The sequence below is a fragment of the Zalophus californianus genome, chromosome 2 (genome assembly GCF_009762305.2).
Source record: "Zalophus californianus isolate mZalCal1 chromosome 2, mZalCal1.pri.v2, whole genome shotgun sequence".
Classification (NCBI taxonomy): domain Eukaryota; kingdom Metazoa; phylum Chordata; class Mammalia; order Carnivora; family Otariidae; genus Zalophus; species Zalophus californianus.
This window is the reverse complement of record NC_045596.1, coordinates 167,265,933-167,280,089: the sequence shown is the minus strand read 5'-3', so window position 1 is coordinate 167,280,089 and position 14,157 is coordinate 167,265,933. Positions and strand designations below refer to the sequence as shown.

Below are 14,157 nucleotides of genomic sequence, written 5' to 3'. Positions count from 1 at the left end.
AATATGTATTGATGTGTATAGCATTTTGCTGTGCTGTTAAAATTCTCATAATCAAAATACTGAATTAAATATATGCGTTTTTATGGAAGTTTAATATAATGTTCAAATTTATTTAAAACTTATTATTATGTTTTTTAGATGTTTTCCCAGTTAAAACTGACAGTTGTAATATCTTCCATAGAAATCTGGTCAAATAAAAACAAAATTTCTACTACAGGGAATCCTAATAATATATTATCTAGATTTTTAGAATGGAAATACAAACATATCTTCCGACCTCATCAGGTTGCATACTTATTTGCGTGAGTACAGTATTCCATATTTATGTAGCATTAAAGGAATAACCCAAGATGATTTCATATGTTAATTATGAAAAATAAGCATTTAACAAATAAATACTGTGTTCTATAAATTTGATAGACACCACGGGATGGGAAAAACATGTAAGTTAAAAGTCCTTGTCCTCAAGGAGCTAATGTTGGTCGATACTTAAAAACTTTTATCAACTGACATGAAATTACCTGATATAAGTAAAATTACATAAAAGTACTGAAATAACTAAGGAGATTAATTATGAGTGATATAATTTTTTTGATGTCCTTTGGCTTATAAAGTTATACTACTTGCTTCCTCTACATTCTTGTCCTTCATCTGATTTTTTAATAACATGAATATATTGAAATGTTACATGATCTAGAATCTCATGCACAGAAAAATCTATTCATCTTTAATGAACAAGTGAATAAAGGGATCACAGAAAATTTAATTTTTAGGGCTATAAATGTACAGGGAACCAGAATAAAAACTATAAACATTAGTGCAATAGCCTTTTGCATGAATTATTAGACCTTATCCTTATTATACTTCCAGATGTTTATTAAATTTAAAACTTATAAAATATTGAAATAGTCTTAACATTGGTGGTTTGAGAAAAATGTATTTAAATAGTTTAATTCAGAGTAGCATAAGGCTTAGGACAGTAATTGTTTAATAATGTTCATTGCTATGAATATGATTGTCATTAATTATATCACTCATGTGCAATTCTGAGGAAAATTATTATTTTTTAGCTTCAAGAAATATCCTAGTTTTTTAGGAGCCACATTTCCTGGAAAAATATGTAATAAAAATTTGGCTGTAGGAGTCGTTCTGGTATGTAATTGTTTTCCAGTTCCTCATTATTTTCATGTTTTAAAATTTCCTAAATATTGTAGAGCATGAATAAATATATTACTTAGTCTACTCATCCTTTAATAGTTTTTCATATTACTAATTTGGAGCATAAATATTAAACTGTATGTAATTGCTTTTAAGAATAGAACATTTAGGGGCTCCTGGATGGCTCAGTCCGTTAAGGGTCCAACTCTTGATTTTGGCTTAGGTCATGATCTCAGGGTTGTGAAATCGAGCCCCGCATTTGGGCTCCATGCTCAGAGGGGAGTCTGCTTGAGATTCTCTCTCTCCATCTCCATCTGCCCCTCCCCTCCTCTCTCTCTCAAATAAATAATCTTAAAAAAGGAAAAAATTTGTAAATTGAACTGATTACAGTGCCATATTGTTTTTAAAAACATATTTGACCCAAGTAAAAATTTAATTGTTTTGAACAGTGACATGCTTGCATCAATATTTATTAATTTTAATGTTTTAAATGTTTAAAGTAATTTTAATGCTAATTATTAAACATATCAGCTTTTCTCCCAACATTAATAACTGGTGTAAATTCATGTCCTTTTTTATCATGTGACTGTTATTTTTTCTATTTTAAGGTAATTATTTTATTATTGCATTCAATTCTTTATTTTATGTTTTGGATGAGCAGACTGTTGGAGGAAGAAATAGCCATTAAATATTCATAATTACTGTTTTCTGGCAAAAGTGAGAATGAACTCCTACAAATATTCATTTTGCAACAATTTGTATAAAAAGTAGGGAAAGGAACTAACTGAGAGTACTTCAGAAAAAGAAGTCCGCACTTTTATGCTGAGTCAAGAGTACAGTTGGTTGTGTTTTAGTAGCATGTACAATGAAGCAAATTGTTATTGACAGATTAGATATTTAAAATCAGTTCTGTTATGTACTTCTTATCATTCCTATAAACCACGTATTGATTAATTAGATAAATCCAAAACCAGTTCTGGGGGTTGTTACCATGGTGAGAGAATAATCAGACATTTCATAGGGATTTGTCTTTATTATCTCAGTCCCTGCTTTTGGTCGTCCCTCAGCCAAAGCTTGAGAAATTGTCAGAAATTGTCCAGGTCTTCATCATTGTTAATTCTTGAAAACAATGTTTCATTGAATGCATGAATGCATGAATAATATATATTATATTCGATAATATATATTATCGAATATTGAATAATATATATTATTCAGTCATAAATATGTATATATAAATATATATATATATCACAATTTCTTTATCCATTCATCTGTCAGTGGACACTTAGGTTGTTATCATATCTTGGCTATTTTGAGTAGGGCTGCAATGAACATGGTGTACAAATATCTCCTGAGACAGAGGTTTTATTTTTTCCAGATATATATACCCAGAAGTGGAATTGATGATTCATATGATAGCTTTATTTTTAATTTTTTCAGGAATCTCCATACTGTTTTCCATAGTGGTGGTACCAATTTACATACTTATCAGCAGTGTACAAGGGTTCCATTTTCTCCACCAGCATTTATTATCTCTTGTCTCTTTGATAATAGTCATTCTAATAGGTGTGAGGTAATATCACTTGTGGTTTTGATTTGTAATTCCCTGATGATTAGTGATGCTGAGCATGTATCTCTCCATATACCTGTTGTCCATTTGGATATCCTCTTTGGAGAAATCTCTATTCAGGTCCTTTGACCATTTCTCTCTTTTTTTTTAAGGTTTTATTTATTTATTTGAGGGGGGGTGGGGAGGAGCAGAGGGAGAGGACCAAGCGGACTCCACACTGAGCACAGAGCCCAACATGGAGCTTGATCTCACAACCCTGAGATCATGACCTGAGCTGAAATCAAGAGTTCAATGCCCAACTGACTAAGCCACCCAGGCACTCCCCTTTGACCATTTCTTAATCAGTTGTGAGTTCCTAATATATTAAGAATTCTTACTTGGGTTTTGGTAGTGAGTTGTATGAGTTTCTAATGTATTTTGGATATTAACCCCTTAGTAGATCTATTGTTTGAAAATATTTTTCCCTAATCTCTAAGTTGCCTTTTCATTTTATTGATTGATTCTTTTGTTGTACAGAACCTTTTATATTAATGAAGCTTTTGTTGTTTGTGGTTTCGGTGTCATATCCATAAGATCATTACCAAGACCAGTGTCAAGGAGATTTTTTTCACTATGTTTTCTTCTAAGTTTTATGATTTCACTTCTTACATTTAAATATTTAGTTCATTTTGAGTTAATTTTTGTAAGTGGTGTGAGATACGGGTCCAGTTTCATTATTTGCTTATTTCCAATACTATGTTAAATAAAAGTAGTAGGAATGGGATCCTTGTCTTGTTTGTGCTCTTAGAGGAAAAGCTTTCAGTCTTTCACCTTTGAGCATGATATCTGTGGGCTTGTCAAATATGGCCTTTATTATATTAAGGTATGTTCCCTCTATACCCACTTTGTTGGAGATTTTAATCATAAATGGATGTTGAATTTTGTCTATTTTCTATTCATTGTCCCTAGTTTCTTGCTTCTTTTTTAAATCTCCCCCCCCCTTTTTTTTGCCTTCTGTGGTTTTAATTGTATATCTCATAGGATTCCATTTCCTCTCCTCTCTTAGCACATCAATTATATTTTTAAAAAAGCTCCTTAAGCAGTTGTCCTAGAGTTCATAGTATACATTTACAACTATTTGGTTGTAGTCTAGTTTGAATTAACTAGACTAAACTAACTGAACTAAAGTAGAACTAATCTAGTTTATTTTCATTGGGTATTGCAAAACATACAGACATGGTAATAACTGTCACGTGAGAAGAGTTTAACATACAGTTCCCTAGAAACAGAAGGCATGCCATGCAGGGGCCATATGGGGGGCCATGTGAGGGTTGTTCAGGCAGTGTAGGGAACATGGGGGAAATGTGGACAAGAGCCTCTGTTGCTTCTTTAGGGAGGAATGGGTAAGGCAAAGTAAGCAGTCTTAGGATTGGCTAGTTTGAATAATTTCAGCAGGCTTTCTTGCAAAGAGGCTGTACCTAGTTTTCTGGTACCTGTCTCTGATGTGATTTTGGCAGGTGGAGAGTGGCTTAGAGTATGTGAGCCTGATAAAGGGGTGGTATGGCATATGGGCTCTAGGTTGACTGGTTTGCATTTGAAAGGCACACTTGTGGGTAAGTTGTTTACTATCTTAATTGGGTAACTCTGAGAGGGACAGACTAGCATTGGAAAGGCCCCAGATATCAAAGCATCACAATACAGAAAATCAAAGGCATTTTTAATACAGTTAGCCCATTAATACAATTTGATTCATATTACCAAATTTTAGGGGTAATAAAAGAGGAGACTTTTACAGAATAGGGCATAAGTTGTGCTAAAGAGCCTAGAAAATATTTTATTATGAAAGTAAAAGGGAGAAACATAGGTAGAAGTATAAGGAATCCTTGTAGGATTTAGTAGCATAACTAAATTAAAGCACCTCACATATAATGAGTCTTTGTATACACGAAGGCAAGACACATCATGGATCATGGATACCATCTCTGAACTGTTCTTTACTTGCCATCTGTTTACAGTGCTCTACCCTGGGTCATCAGGAACCTATCACTGTTTTTAAGACTTAGTTTTTAAAAAGAGTTTTAGGTTCACCACAAAACTGAGGGGAAGGTACACAGATTACCCAGATACTACCTGCCCCCACACATGCACAGCCTCCCCCATTATCCACATCCCTCATCAGAATGGTATATGTTTTACTAAGAATGAACCTGCATTAACCCATCAAAATCACCCAAAGTCCATTGTTTACTTATGGCTCAATCTTGGTGTTGTACATGAGTTTGGACAAAAGAGGATAGGCATCTATCATCATGGTAGTATTATATGAAGTGTTTTCACTGCCCTAAAAATCCTCTGTGTTCTGCCTATTAATTTTTCCCCTCCCTGCCTGCAACTACAGACCTTTTTACTGTCTCCACAATTTTGTTTTTTTCTGGAATCTCATGTAGTTGGAATCATAGAGTTTGCAGCTTTGCCCTTTTCACTTAGTGATATGCACTCAAGCTTTCTCCATTTCTTTTCATGACTTCATAGCTCATTTCTTTTTAGTGCTGAATAATATTCCATTGTCTGAAATATACCACAGTTTATTTATCTGTTCACCTATTGAAGGACATTGTGGTTGCTTGTGAGTTTTGGGAATTATGAATGAAGATTCTGTAAACATCTGTGTAGAAATTGAAAATGATCCAAAGGAGAACAGTAATACCTACTGAGGGTTATTAATTTTCTGTTGCTATGTAACAAATTATACCAAAACTTAGCAGATGAAAACAATACAGTTCTGTGGGTCAAGAATCTAAGTGGGTGAAGTCAAGGTGTCCAGTAAGGCTGTCGTTATCTCAGGATTCAACATGGAGAGATTTTGCTTCCAGACTTAGTCATTTGGCTATGGCAGACCTCATAAAATCTGTTTCCAAACTCGCGCATGTGGGCCTCTCTTCAGGCTTACTTCATGACATTGTAGCTGGCTTCACCTAGAGAGATTGAGTGAGACATAGAATCCAAGAAGTCAGTCTTTCATTTTTTCTTTTAATTTTTTTCTTCTACCACATCCTACAGGAAACCAAGAAGTCAGTCTTTTTATAATCTATCTTAGAAATGATGGCCATTTGTTTTGCTACATTTAGTTAATTAGAAGCAAGTCAATAAGTTCATCCTATACGCAACGGAGTAGGAATACACAAGAACATGGATGCCAGGAGGCAGATATCATTGGGACCCATGTTAGAGGCTGCCTACTACAAAGAGAATGTAAAATTGACTATTAAAATAAAAGATTAAAGTCATTTTGTTTAAAATAACTCAAAGAAACAATACAGTATGATGTTTGAGACTCTAATAGATTAGCTAAGGTAACCGGTATTGTCATTAAGTATTAGTATTTTGAAATTAAACTATTGTGTTTACTTATCCATATTAATAAGTCTATGATCCACATGCTCATATAATTCTACTACAGTTGCATTTACATAGGCATCTTGGATGCATTGATTTTAAAAATGAGTTTTATGTACTAATAATATTATTTAGCATAGTATACACTAATTTTTTATTATAGTAAATTTATCATAGTATACTATAGGATTCTTAGCTAATTTTTTTCTTTTTCCTTATATTTAGTATCCAGAGGGTTTTTCCTTGGAGTCATACACTGTCAGTATTGTGCAGTTGCTTGGCTTTAATCTGGGATTGAGTTATGATGATCCTGACACTTGCTATTGTTCAGGAGATGTTTGCACAATGTCACCTAAAGCAGTGTAAGATAATTTTCTTTATTGTACATATTCCTTTAAAAAGTTTTTTTTTTTTTGGTTAGGAACTTTTATACTTCTATTAACCAAACAGAAGTAATTAACAATTATAGAACTCTATACCCAACAACTACAGAATACATTCTTTTCAAGTACAATGGAACATGCACCAAAATAGGCCCAACCCTCTCCCAGGTCTCTCCATGCCTGGTGAAACTCTCTTCCTCATTCCTACATTCTGGAGTCTGGCTTCTATTTTTCTCCCCTTGCCACTTTGAAAGAACCCTCTAGGGGAAAAACCATATGAACTGTGTAATTTCAGTGACTTTGCATAAAGCTAAAGGCTTTGATATTTGAATTTAAAACTGGCATTGTACAATATAAGAATGAACATATAATTCATATTAATAATTAATAATTTTTTTATTTAGAAAGACATTAAATTGTAAATACATAACACCATGACCCATTGAGAAAGAGACTGCTGAAGAAAGGAAAAAAGTCTTATTTTAGTGCCATTAGTAATACAATTTCCCTGCTTTATAAATAGAGGGCCTACATTTCCATTTTGCTTGGGTTCCCCCAAATTATGTGGCCAGTGCTGGTTATCCACACCAAGACTTGGTGTGCTCAGTATGTTCAATCTGAATCACTTTAGTTGGCATGTAGTGTAACTTTATATTGGTTTTAATCTGCAATTCCCTCTAAGCTAATGATACTGAATGGTGTTGAACATATTTTCCTGCTTAATAGCTTTGTATATCTTCTTTGAAGAAGATCCTATTAAAAAATTTTGTCCATTCTAAAAAATGAAAAAGATTTTCAGTTTTACTGAGTTGTAAGAATTGTTTATATATTCTGGCTATGAGTTCTTTATCAGATATATGATTTTCAAACATTTCTTCCTTATAGTGCCTTTTTTAAGAAAAAGTTTTAATTTTGGTGAAGTATAATTTATCAACTTTTTATATGTCTTTATTAATTTGGGTTTTCTTTAATTTTTCTCAGCAATTCATTGTTTTTTACAGTTTACATTTCTTGTGCTTGTTTTGTTAGATTTATCCTTAAATATATTTTTTTACTATTATGAATAACATTGTTTTCTTAATTTCATTTTCAGATTTTTCATTGCTAGTTCATTTTATGTACTGCCAATCCAGTGGAAGTCTTTTCTGGTAGGCAGGTTACTATCACTGGGTTCCCCTGTCAGTATTAGTCTGGCCTAATACCTAACCAATACTGGGGTTTCCTCTTAGAAGGGTATGAGGTACAGCTAGGACAGTATAGGTTCAGTTACAACCTCTCTGCTGTTTTCCTGTGATCCAGCTGTGTAATTTCTGGCCAGGGGTTTCAGGCTTTAAATAATTTGTAAGTATTTAGTTTCTACACAACTTTATCATATGCCAAGAATTTAAAAATCACATTCTCTGTTCAAGCTGTTGATGCTGGGATCCATATTTAATTTTATAAGCTTTTTCTTGTTTTAGATTTGTTTTGAGTTTTGGCTCATGAATTTTGTTTGTTGATAAGAAGTATAAGCGTGGAGTGTTAATAAATTTCAGTTTAAAACGTTCTGTAATGTCAAGAATTTAAAAATTAAGGGGCACCTGGGTGGCTCAGTTGGCTAAGCATCTGACTCTTGATTTTGGCTCAGGTCATGATCTCAGGATTGTGAGATTGACCCTGGTCCTATTCCACATTGGGTGTGGAGCCTACTTAAGGTTCTCTCTCTCTGGGGGAAGGTGTTAGGGTGTGTGTGGGGGGGAGGAGTTAAAATGGCAGAGGAGTAGGGGGACGCTGAGATTGTCTTGTCCCTCAAACACAGCTAGATAGTTACCAAATCATTCTGAACACCCAAGAAATCAATCGGAGTTCTGAGAGAAAAAAATCTGTAAGTCTATAAGTAGAAAAGTGACCACCTTCTGGAAGGTCTATAAGTTCACTTGGGGGTAGATATAGCTGTGGATCCAGCAGTGGAAGGAGCCCAATTATGGCTGCTATTTCAAGGTATTGGAAGATTCAGAGCACAAAATCTGAACCTTTGGAAGTTTGCTACTATCTGGAATGTACCTCGCTTAAAGGTACTCAGGTTGGGAAGACGGGTGGAATCCCAGGAGTGACAGTGTGGTCTGAGGATCCCCTGGGTCACAGGAAGAATGGGTGGTGCCAAGGTGATGTGCTGTTTCCAGGCATGGGACCCAGGAAGCCAGAGGAGAGCAGTTGGTCTTCATGCTGACTTTCTGCTATAAACTGAACTTCCTTATGGTCTTGTAACCACTTTCCTGGATGGCTGGCAAGCATGGTGAGACCCTCTCCAAGAGGAACAGGGCAGGTCCACACCACAGGAGTCCCTGAAATTTGGAGTTTTGAAACTCAGTTGCATGCCTGAGACAAAACGGCTCGGACATGGACAGGGTGAACATAGAGTTCAGATGGAAACAGAGGACACAAGTAAGGTGACTGATTGCTCTTCTGTGAGGATTCACTGAAGAGTAAGGGGTGCGAACATTTCATCCTGACCATCAGTGCTGAAAGCCTTCAGGGAACAAAACAGCACCGCCTAGTGAAGGCCATGACCACAAACACCTACTCCTGCAGCCCCTTTGTGCCCTGGAGACATATTCCCACAAAAAAGTCAGCCTGAGAATCAGCACAGCAGACCTCTCCCCCAGAAGACCAGCACAAATAACTAGCTGGCACCAAGATTACTAATCACAGAGTGCCACAAGCTTTAGCTCTAGGGGAAATAGGATGTAGCTTCCTTTTTACTTTTATTTTATTATTATTATTGTTGTTATTTTCATTTATTATATTTTCCAATTCCTTTTAAAATCTTTTATTATTTTTTAATTTTTATTTTTACATATATATGTGTGTATGTATATCTATCTATCTATAAATTTTTGTTTATTTTTATTTTATTTTATTTTATTTTTTTATTTTGGGACATAGATTGTTTAACAAGCAGACCAAAACACACCCGGTATTTAGGTTTTTTTTGGTTTTCTTCTTTTTTTCCCGTTTTTCTTTGTTTTACTTTGTTGTTGTTGTTTGTTTTTTCTTTCTTTCTTTCTTTCTTTTTTTTTCTGGACAAAATGATGAGATGTAGGAATTCACCCCAACAGAAAGAACATGAGATAGAACTCATGGCCAGGGATTTAATCAATATAGATATAAGATGTTTGAACTAGAATTCAAAACAACAATTATAAGGATACTAGCTGGGCTTGAAATCAAGCATAGAAGACACTAGAGAATCCCTTACTATAGAGATAAAAGAACTAAAATCTAGACAGGCCAAAATTAAAAATGCTATAAACCAAGATGCAATCCCAAGTGGAGGACATAAATACAAGGATGGACGAAACAGAAGAGTGAATCAGTGATGTAGAAGATAAAATTATGGAAAATAATGAAGCTGAAAAGAAGAGGGAGAGAAAACAGATCATGAAGGTAGACTTAGGGAGGTCAGCAATTTCATAAAGTGAAATGATATCCATATCATAGGAGTACCAAAAGAAGAAAAGGGACAGAAGGTTAATTTGAGCAAATTATAGCTGAGAACTTCCCTGATCTGGGAAGGAAACAGGCATTCAAGTCTAAGAGGCACAGAGAACTCCTCACAAAATAAACAAAAACATGTCATTACCATGACATATCATAGTGACACTTGTAAAACCCAAAAGACTCCATCCAGAAATTGCTAGAACTCATACAGGAATTCAGCAAAGTGGCAGGATATAAAATCAATGCACAGAAATCACTTGCATTTCAATACACTAAGAATGAGTCAGAAGAATGAGAAATCAAGGAATTGATCCCATTTACAATTGCTCTGAAAACTGTAAGATACCTAGGAATAAACCTAACCAAAGAGGTAAAGGATCTGTACTCTGAAAACCATAAAACGCTTATGAAAGAAATTGAGGAAGACACACACAAAAAAATGGAAAAAGATTCCATGCTCATGGATTTGAAAAACAAATATTGTTAAAATATCTATACTACCCAAAGCAATCTACACATTCAATGCAATCCCTATCAAAATAAAACCAGCATTTTTAACAGAGCTGGAACAAACAATCCTAAAATTTGTATACAACCAGAAAAGACCCTGAACAACCAAAGTAATATTGAAAAAGAAATGCACAGCTGGAGGCATGACAATTCCAGACTTCAAGCTGTATTACAAAGCTGTAATCATCAAGACAGTATGGTACTGGCAAAAAAACAGACACATAGATCAATAGAACAGAATAGAGAGCCCAGAAATGGACCCTCAACTCTATGGGCAACTAGTCTTTGACAAAGCAGGAAAAAATATCTAATGGAAAGAAGACAGTCTCTTCAACAAATGGTGTTGGGAAAATTGGATAGCCACATGCAGAAGTGAAACTGGACCATTTTCTTACACAGTACACAAAAATAGACTCAAAATGGATAAAAAACCTACATGTGAGATAGGAATCCATCAAGATCCTAGAGGAGAACACAGGCAGCAACCTCTTTAACCTTGGCTGCAGCAACTTCTTGTTAGATACGTCTCCAAAGGCAAGGAAAACAAAGGCAAAATTGAGCTATTGGGACGTCATCAAGATAAAAGCTTTTGCACGTCAAAGGAAACAGTTGACAAAACTAAAAGGCAACCTACCAAATGGAAGAAGATATTTGCAAATGTCTTATAAGATAAAGGGCTAGTATCCAAAGTCTATAAGGAACTTATCAAACAACACCCCAAAAACAAAAAATCCAGTCAAGAAATGGGCAGAAGTTATGAACAGGCATTTCTCCAAAGAAGACATAGAAATAGCCAACAGACACGTGAAAAAGTGCTCAACATGACTCGACATCAGGGAAATACAAATCAAAACCACAACAAGATACCACTTCAAACTGTCAGAATGGCTAAAATTAACAACTCAGGAAACAACAGATGTGGGTAAGGATGCAGGGAAAGGGGAACCCTCTTTGGTGGGAATGCAAACTGGTGCAGCCACTCTGGAAGGCAGTATGGAGGTTTCTCAAAACACTAAAAATAGAACTACCCTACTACCCAGCAATTGCACTACTAGGTATTTATCAAAAGGATATAAAAATAGTGATTTGAAGGGGCACATGCACCCCAATGTTTATAGCAGCAATGTCCACAATAGCCAAAATATGGAAAGAGCCCAGATGTCCATCAATAGATGAATGGATAAAGAAGTTGTTGTATATATACGGTGGAATATTACTCAGCCATCAAAAAGAATGAAATCTTGCCATTTGTGAAGATGTGGATGGAACTAGAGGGTGTTAGGCTAAGCAAAATATGTCAGTCAGAGAAAGACAAATATCATATGATTTCACTCAGATGTGGAATTTAAGAAACAAAACAGATGAACATAGGGGAAGGAAAGGAAAAATAAAATAACATAAAAAAGAGAGGGGCAAGCCATAAGAGACACATATCTCTAGAGAACAAACTGGAGGTTGCTGGAGGGGCGCTGGGTGGGAGGATGGGGTAACTGGGTGATGGACATTAAGGAGGACACTTGATGTTATATGCACTGGGTGTTATATGCAACTGATGAATTACTAAATTCTAACCCTGAAACAACACACTACATGTTAAGTAACTTGAATTTAAATTTAAAAAATCATATGAAAAAATGATTCTCTCTCTCCTCCCTCTACCCCTCCCCTGCTTTCTTTCTCTTAGGAAAAAAAGAATTTAAAAATTAAAAAATGAATTGGTTAAAAAATACATGAAAGCATAATTCATAGTTCATGAAAGTATGTTTATAGCAGCAATGCCCAACATTTTTGTATATTAACTTTTTGTGGTACAAACTTGCTAAACTCATTAGAATTTTCAGATTTTATTTGTTGATTCCTTAAGAATTTCTATAAACAGGGCGCCTGGGTGGCTCAGTCATTAAGCATCTGCCTTTGGCTCAGGTCATGATCCCAGAGTCCTGGGATCGAGTCCCACATGAGGCTCCCTGCTCGGTGGGAAGCCTGCTTCTCCCTCTTCCACTCCCGCTGTTTGTGTCCCTGCTCTCGCTGTCTCTCTGTCAAATAAATGAAATCTTTAAAAAAAATAAAATTGGAATGTCCTTTAAAAAAAAAGAATTTCTATAGACAAAATTTTGTCATCCATGAAGAACAATTTTATTTTTTCCTTTTCATCTATTTGTATGTAATTCCTTTTTCTTGCTAACTGAATTTGAAATATTTCAGTCCAACTGTATTGATGTGGTTGAGAGTGTTCTTTACCTTGTTCTCAATCTTAAGGGAAAAGCATTCAGTTTTTCATGATAAGTATGATGTTAACTATGGTTTTTTTCTTTAATAAATGTTTTCTCTTCTGAAGTAGTAACTTTTATTCCCTTGTATATTATGTTGGTTTTTCCCATCATTTTACCATTCCACTTGTTTCATATATTTTTTTCCTGTTGTTCATGGTTTTTTGCTCCTAAAAGGCACTTGGTCTACTTTTTACTACATACCTGTTGCCTAGGAGAATGCTCAGTAAATATGTTGCAAATAGTGACCAAATCAGCTCAGTATATTTTCTCATTATTTTATTTTATCCTTTGATTACTGATTCTATTTCTTTGCTCGTTATGGGTCTGTTCAGGTTTTCTATTTCTTCCTGTTTCAGTTTTGGTAGTTTATATATTTCTAGAAATGTATCCATTTCTTCCATACTGCCTAATTTCTTGGCATATGATTGCTCATAATATTCTCTTATAATTGTTTGTATTTCTTCAGTGTCAAACAACAGGTTTTTATTTCAGGTGTTCAATTATGTTGAGCAAAAGCTCTAAAATGTACTATTAAAATTAATACAAAGATGTTTATATTGTCATTAAAAGAATTTTATTATATTAAAAAATAAAAAATATGTTAATACTGAGGACTAAAACTTAAAATTCAATTGTTTGGCATTGGGAAAGTAAATAAAATGAACACAGTTTTTGTTTTAAGATTTAATAAAGTTCATAAGATAAATAATAGGTCTTGTTTAAAACAGGATGGAAAGCAATAAAAAGATTTTGGATTTTTTTTTATTACAAGAATTTTCTTGGTGAAATTTAAAAAGTGTGGTAGAACATTAGTATGTTTTGCAATGCAATGAATATTTTTTTAAATGTGCTTATTTTTTTCCATAATGCTTTTTAAACCTCTTTTCAAAACAACATACATTAGTGGAAATACAGAGATATACAGCAATAATTTTTGTCATATCCATTTTTTTAAATATTTTAGGCAGTCTGGGGGTGTAAAGGAGTTTAGCACCTGTAGTTTGGATGACTTTAAATACTTAGCTTCACATTCTGGCTTTGAATGTCTTCAGAACATCCGTCCTGAAATGCCAGTTTATAAACAAGGACAGAAGAGAGTATGTGGCAATGGAAAATTGGAAAAAGGTGAACAGTGTGATTGTGGCCCTGCAGAGGTTAGTAGAAATTTTTTCAATTAAAAAAAATTTCCTATATATATGTGCATATAGGTAAAAAATATGTGTATATATGTGTTTAATAGGTAAAAAAGAAGATGAAGGCCTTGTCTTTTAGAAAAATAAATTTGAAAAAGACCTACTTTGGGGAAGATAGAAGCCTTTAAGTTTCCTAATTTTGCTATTTTTTTGAAGTGGACAGCAAAAGCCTTTTAGATAACTTTTACCTTCTTCATAGATTGCCTTCTGAC

At 34.4% G+C, this 14,157-nt stretch overlaps 1 protein-coding gene across 1 annotated transcript in view; it reads left to right on the top strand.

Moving 5' to 3' along the window:
• Positions 1 to 14,157, top strand: part of LOC113925407 (disintegrin and metalloproteinase domain-containing protein 5-like) — a 137,063-nt gene that overhangs the window by 51,360 nt on the left and 71,546 nt on the right. Inside the window, exons 9-12 of the mRNA XM_027600066.1 lie at positions 139 to 302; positions 1,071 to 1,152; positions 6,332 to 6,468; positions 13,717 to 13,906. Of these exons, the coding sequence (XP_027455867.1) occupies positions 139 to 302; positions 1,071 to 1,152; positions 6,332 to 6,468; positions 13,717 to 13,906 (573 nt within the window). The remainder of the gene's footprint in view (positions 1 to 138; positions 303 to 1,070; positions 1,153 to 6,331; positions 6,469 to 13,716; positions 13,907 to 14,157) is intronic.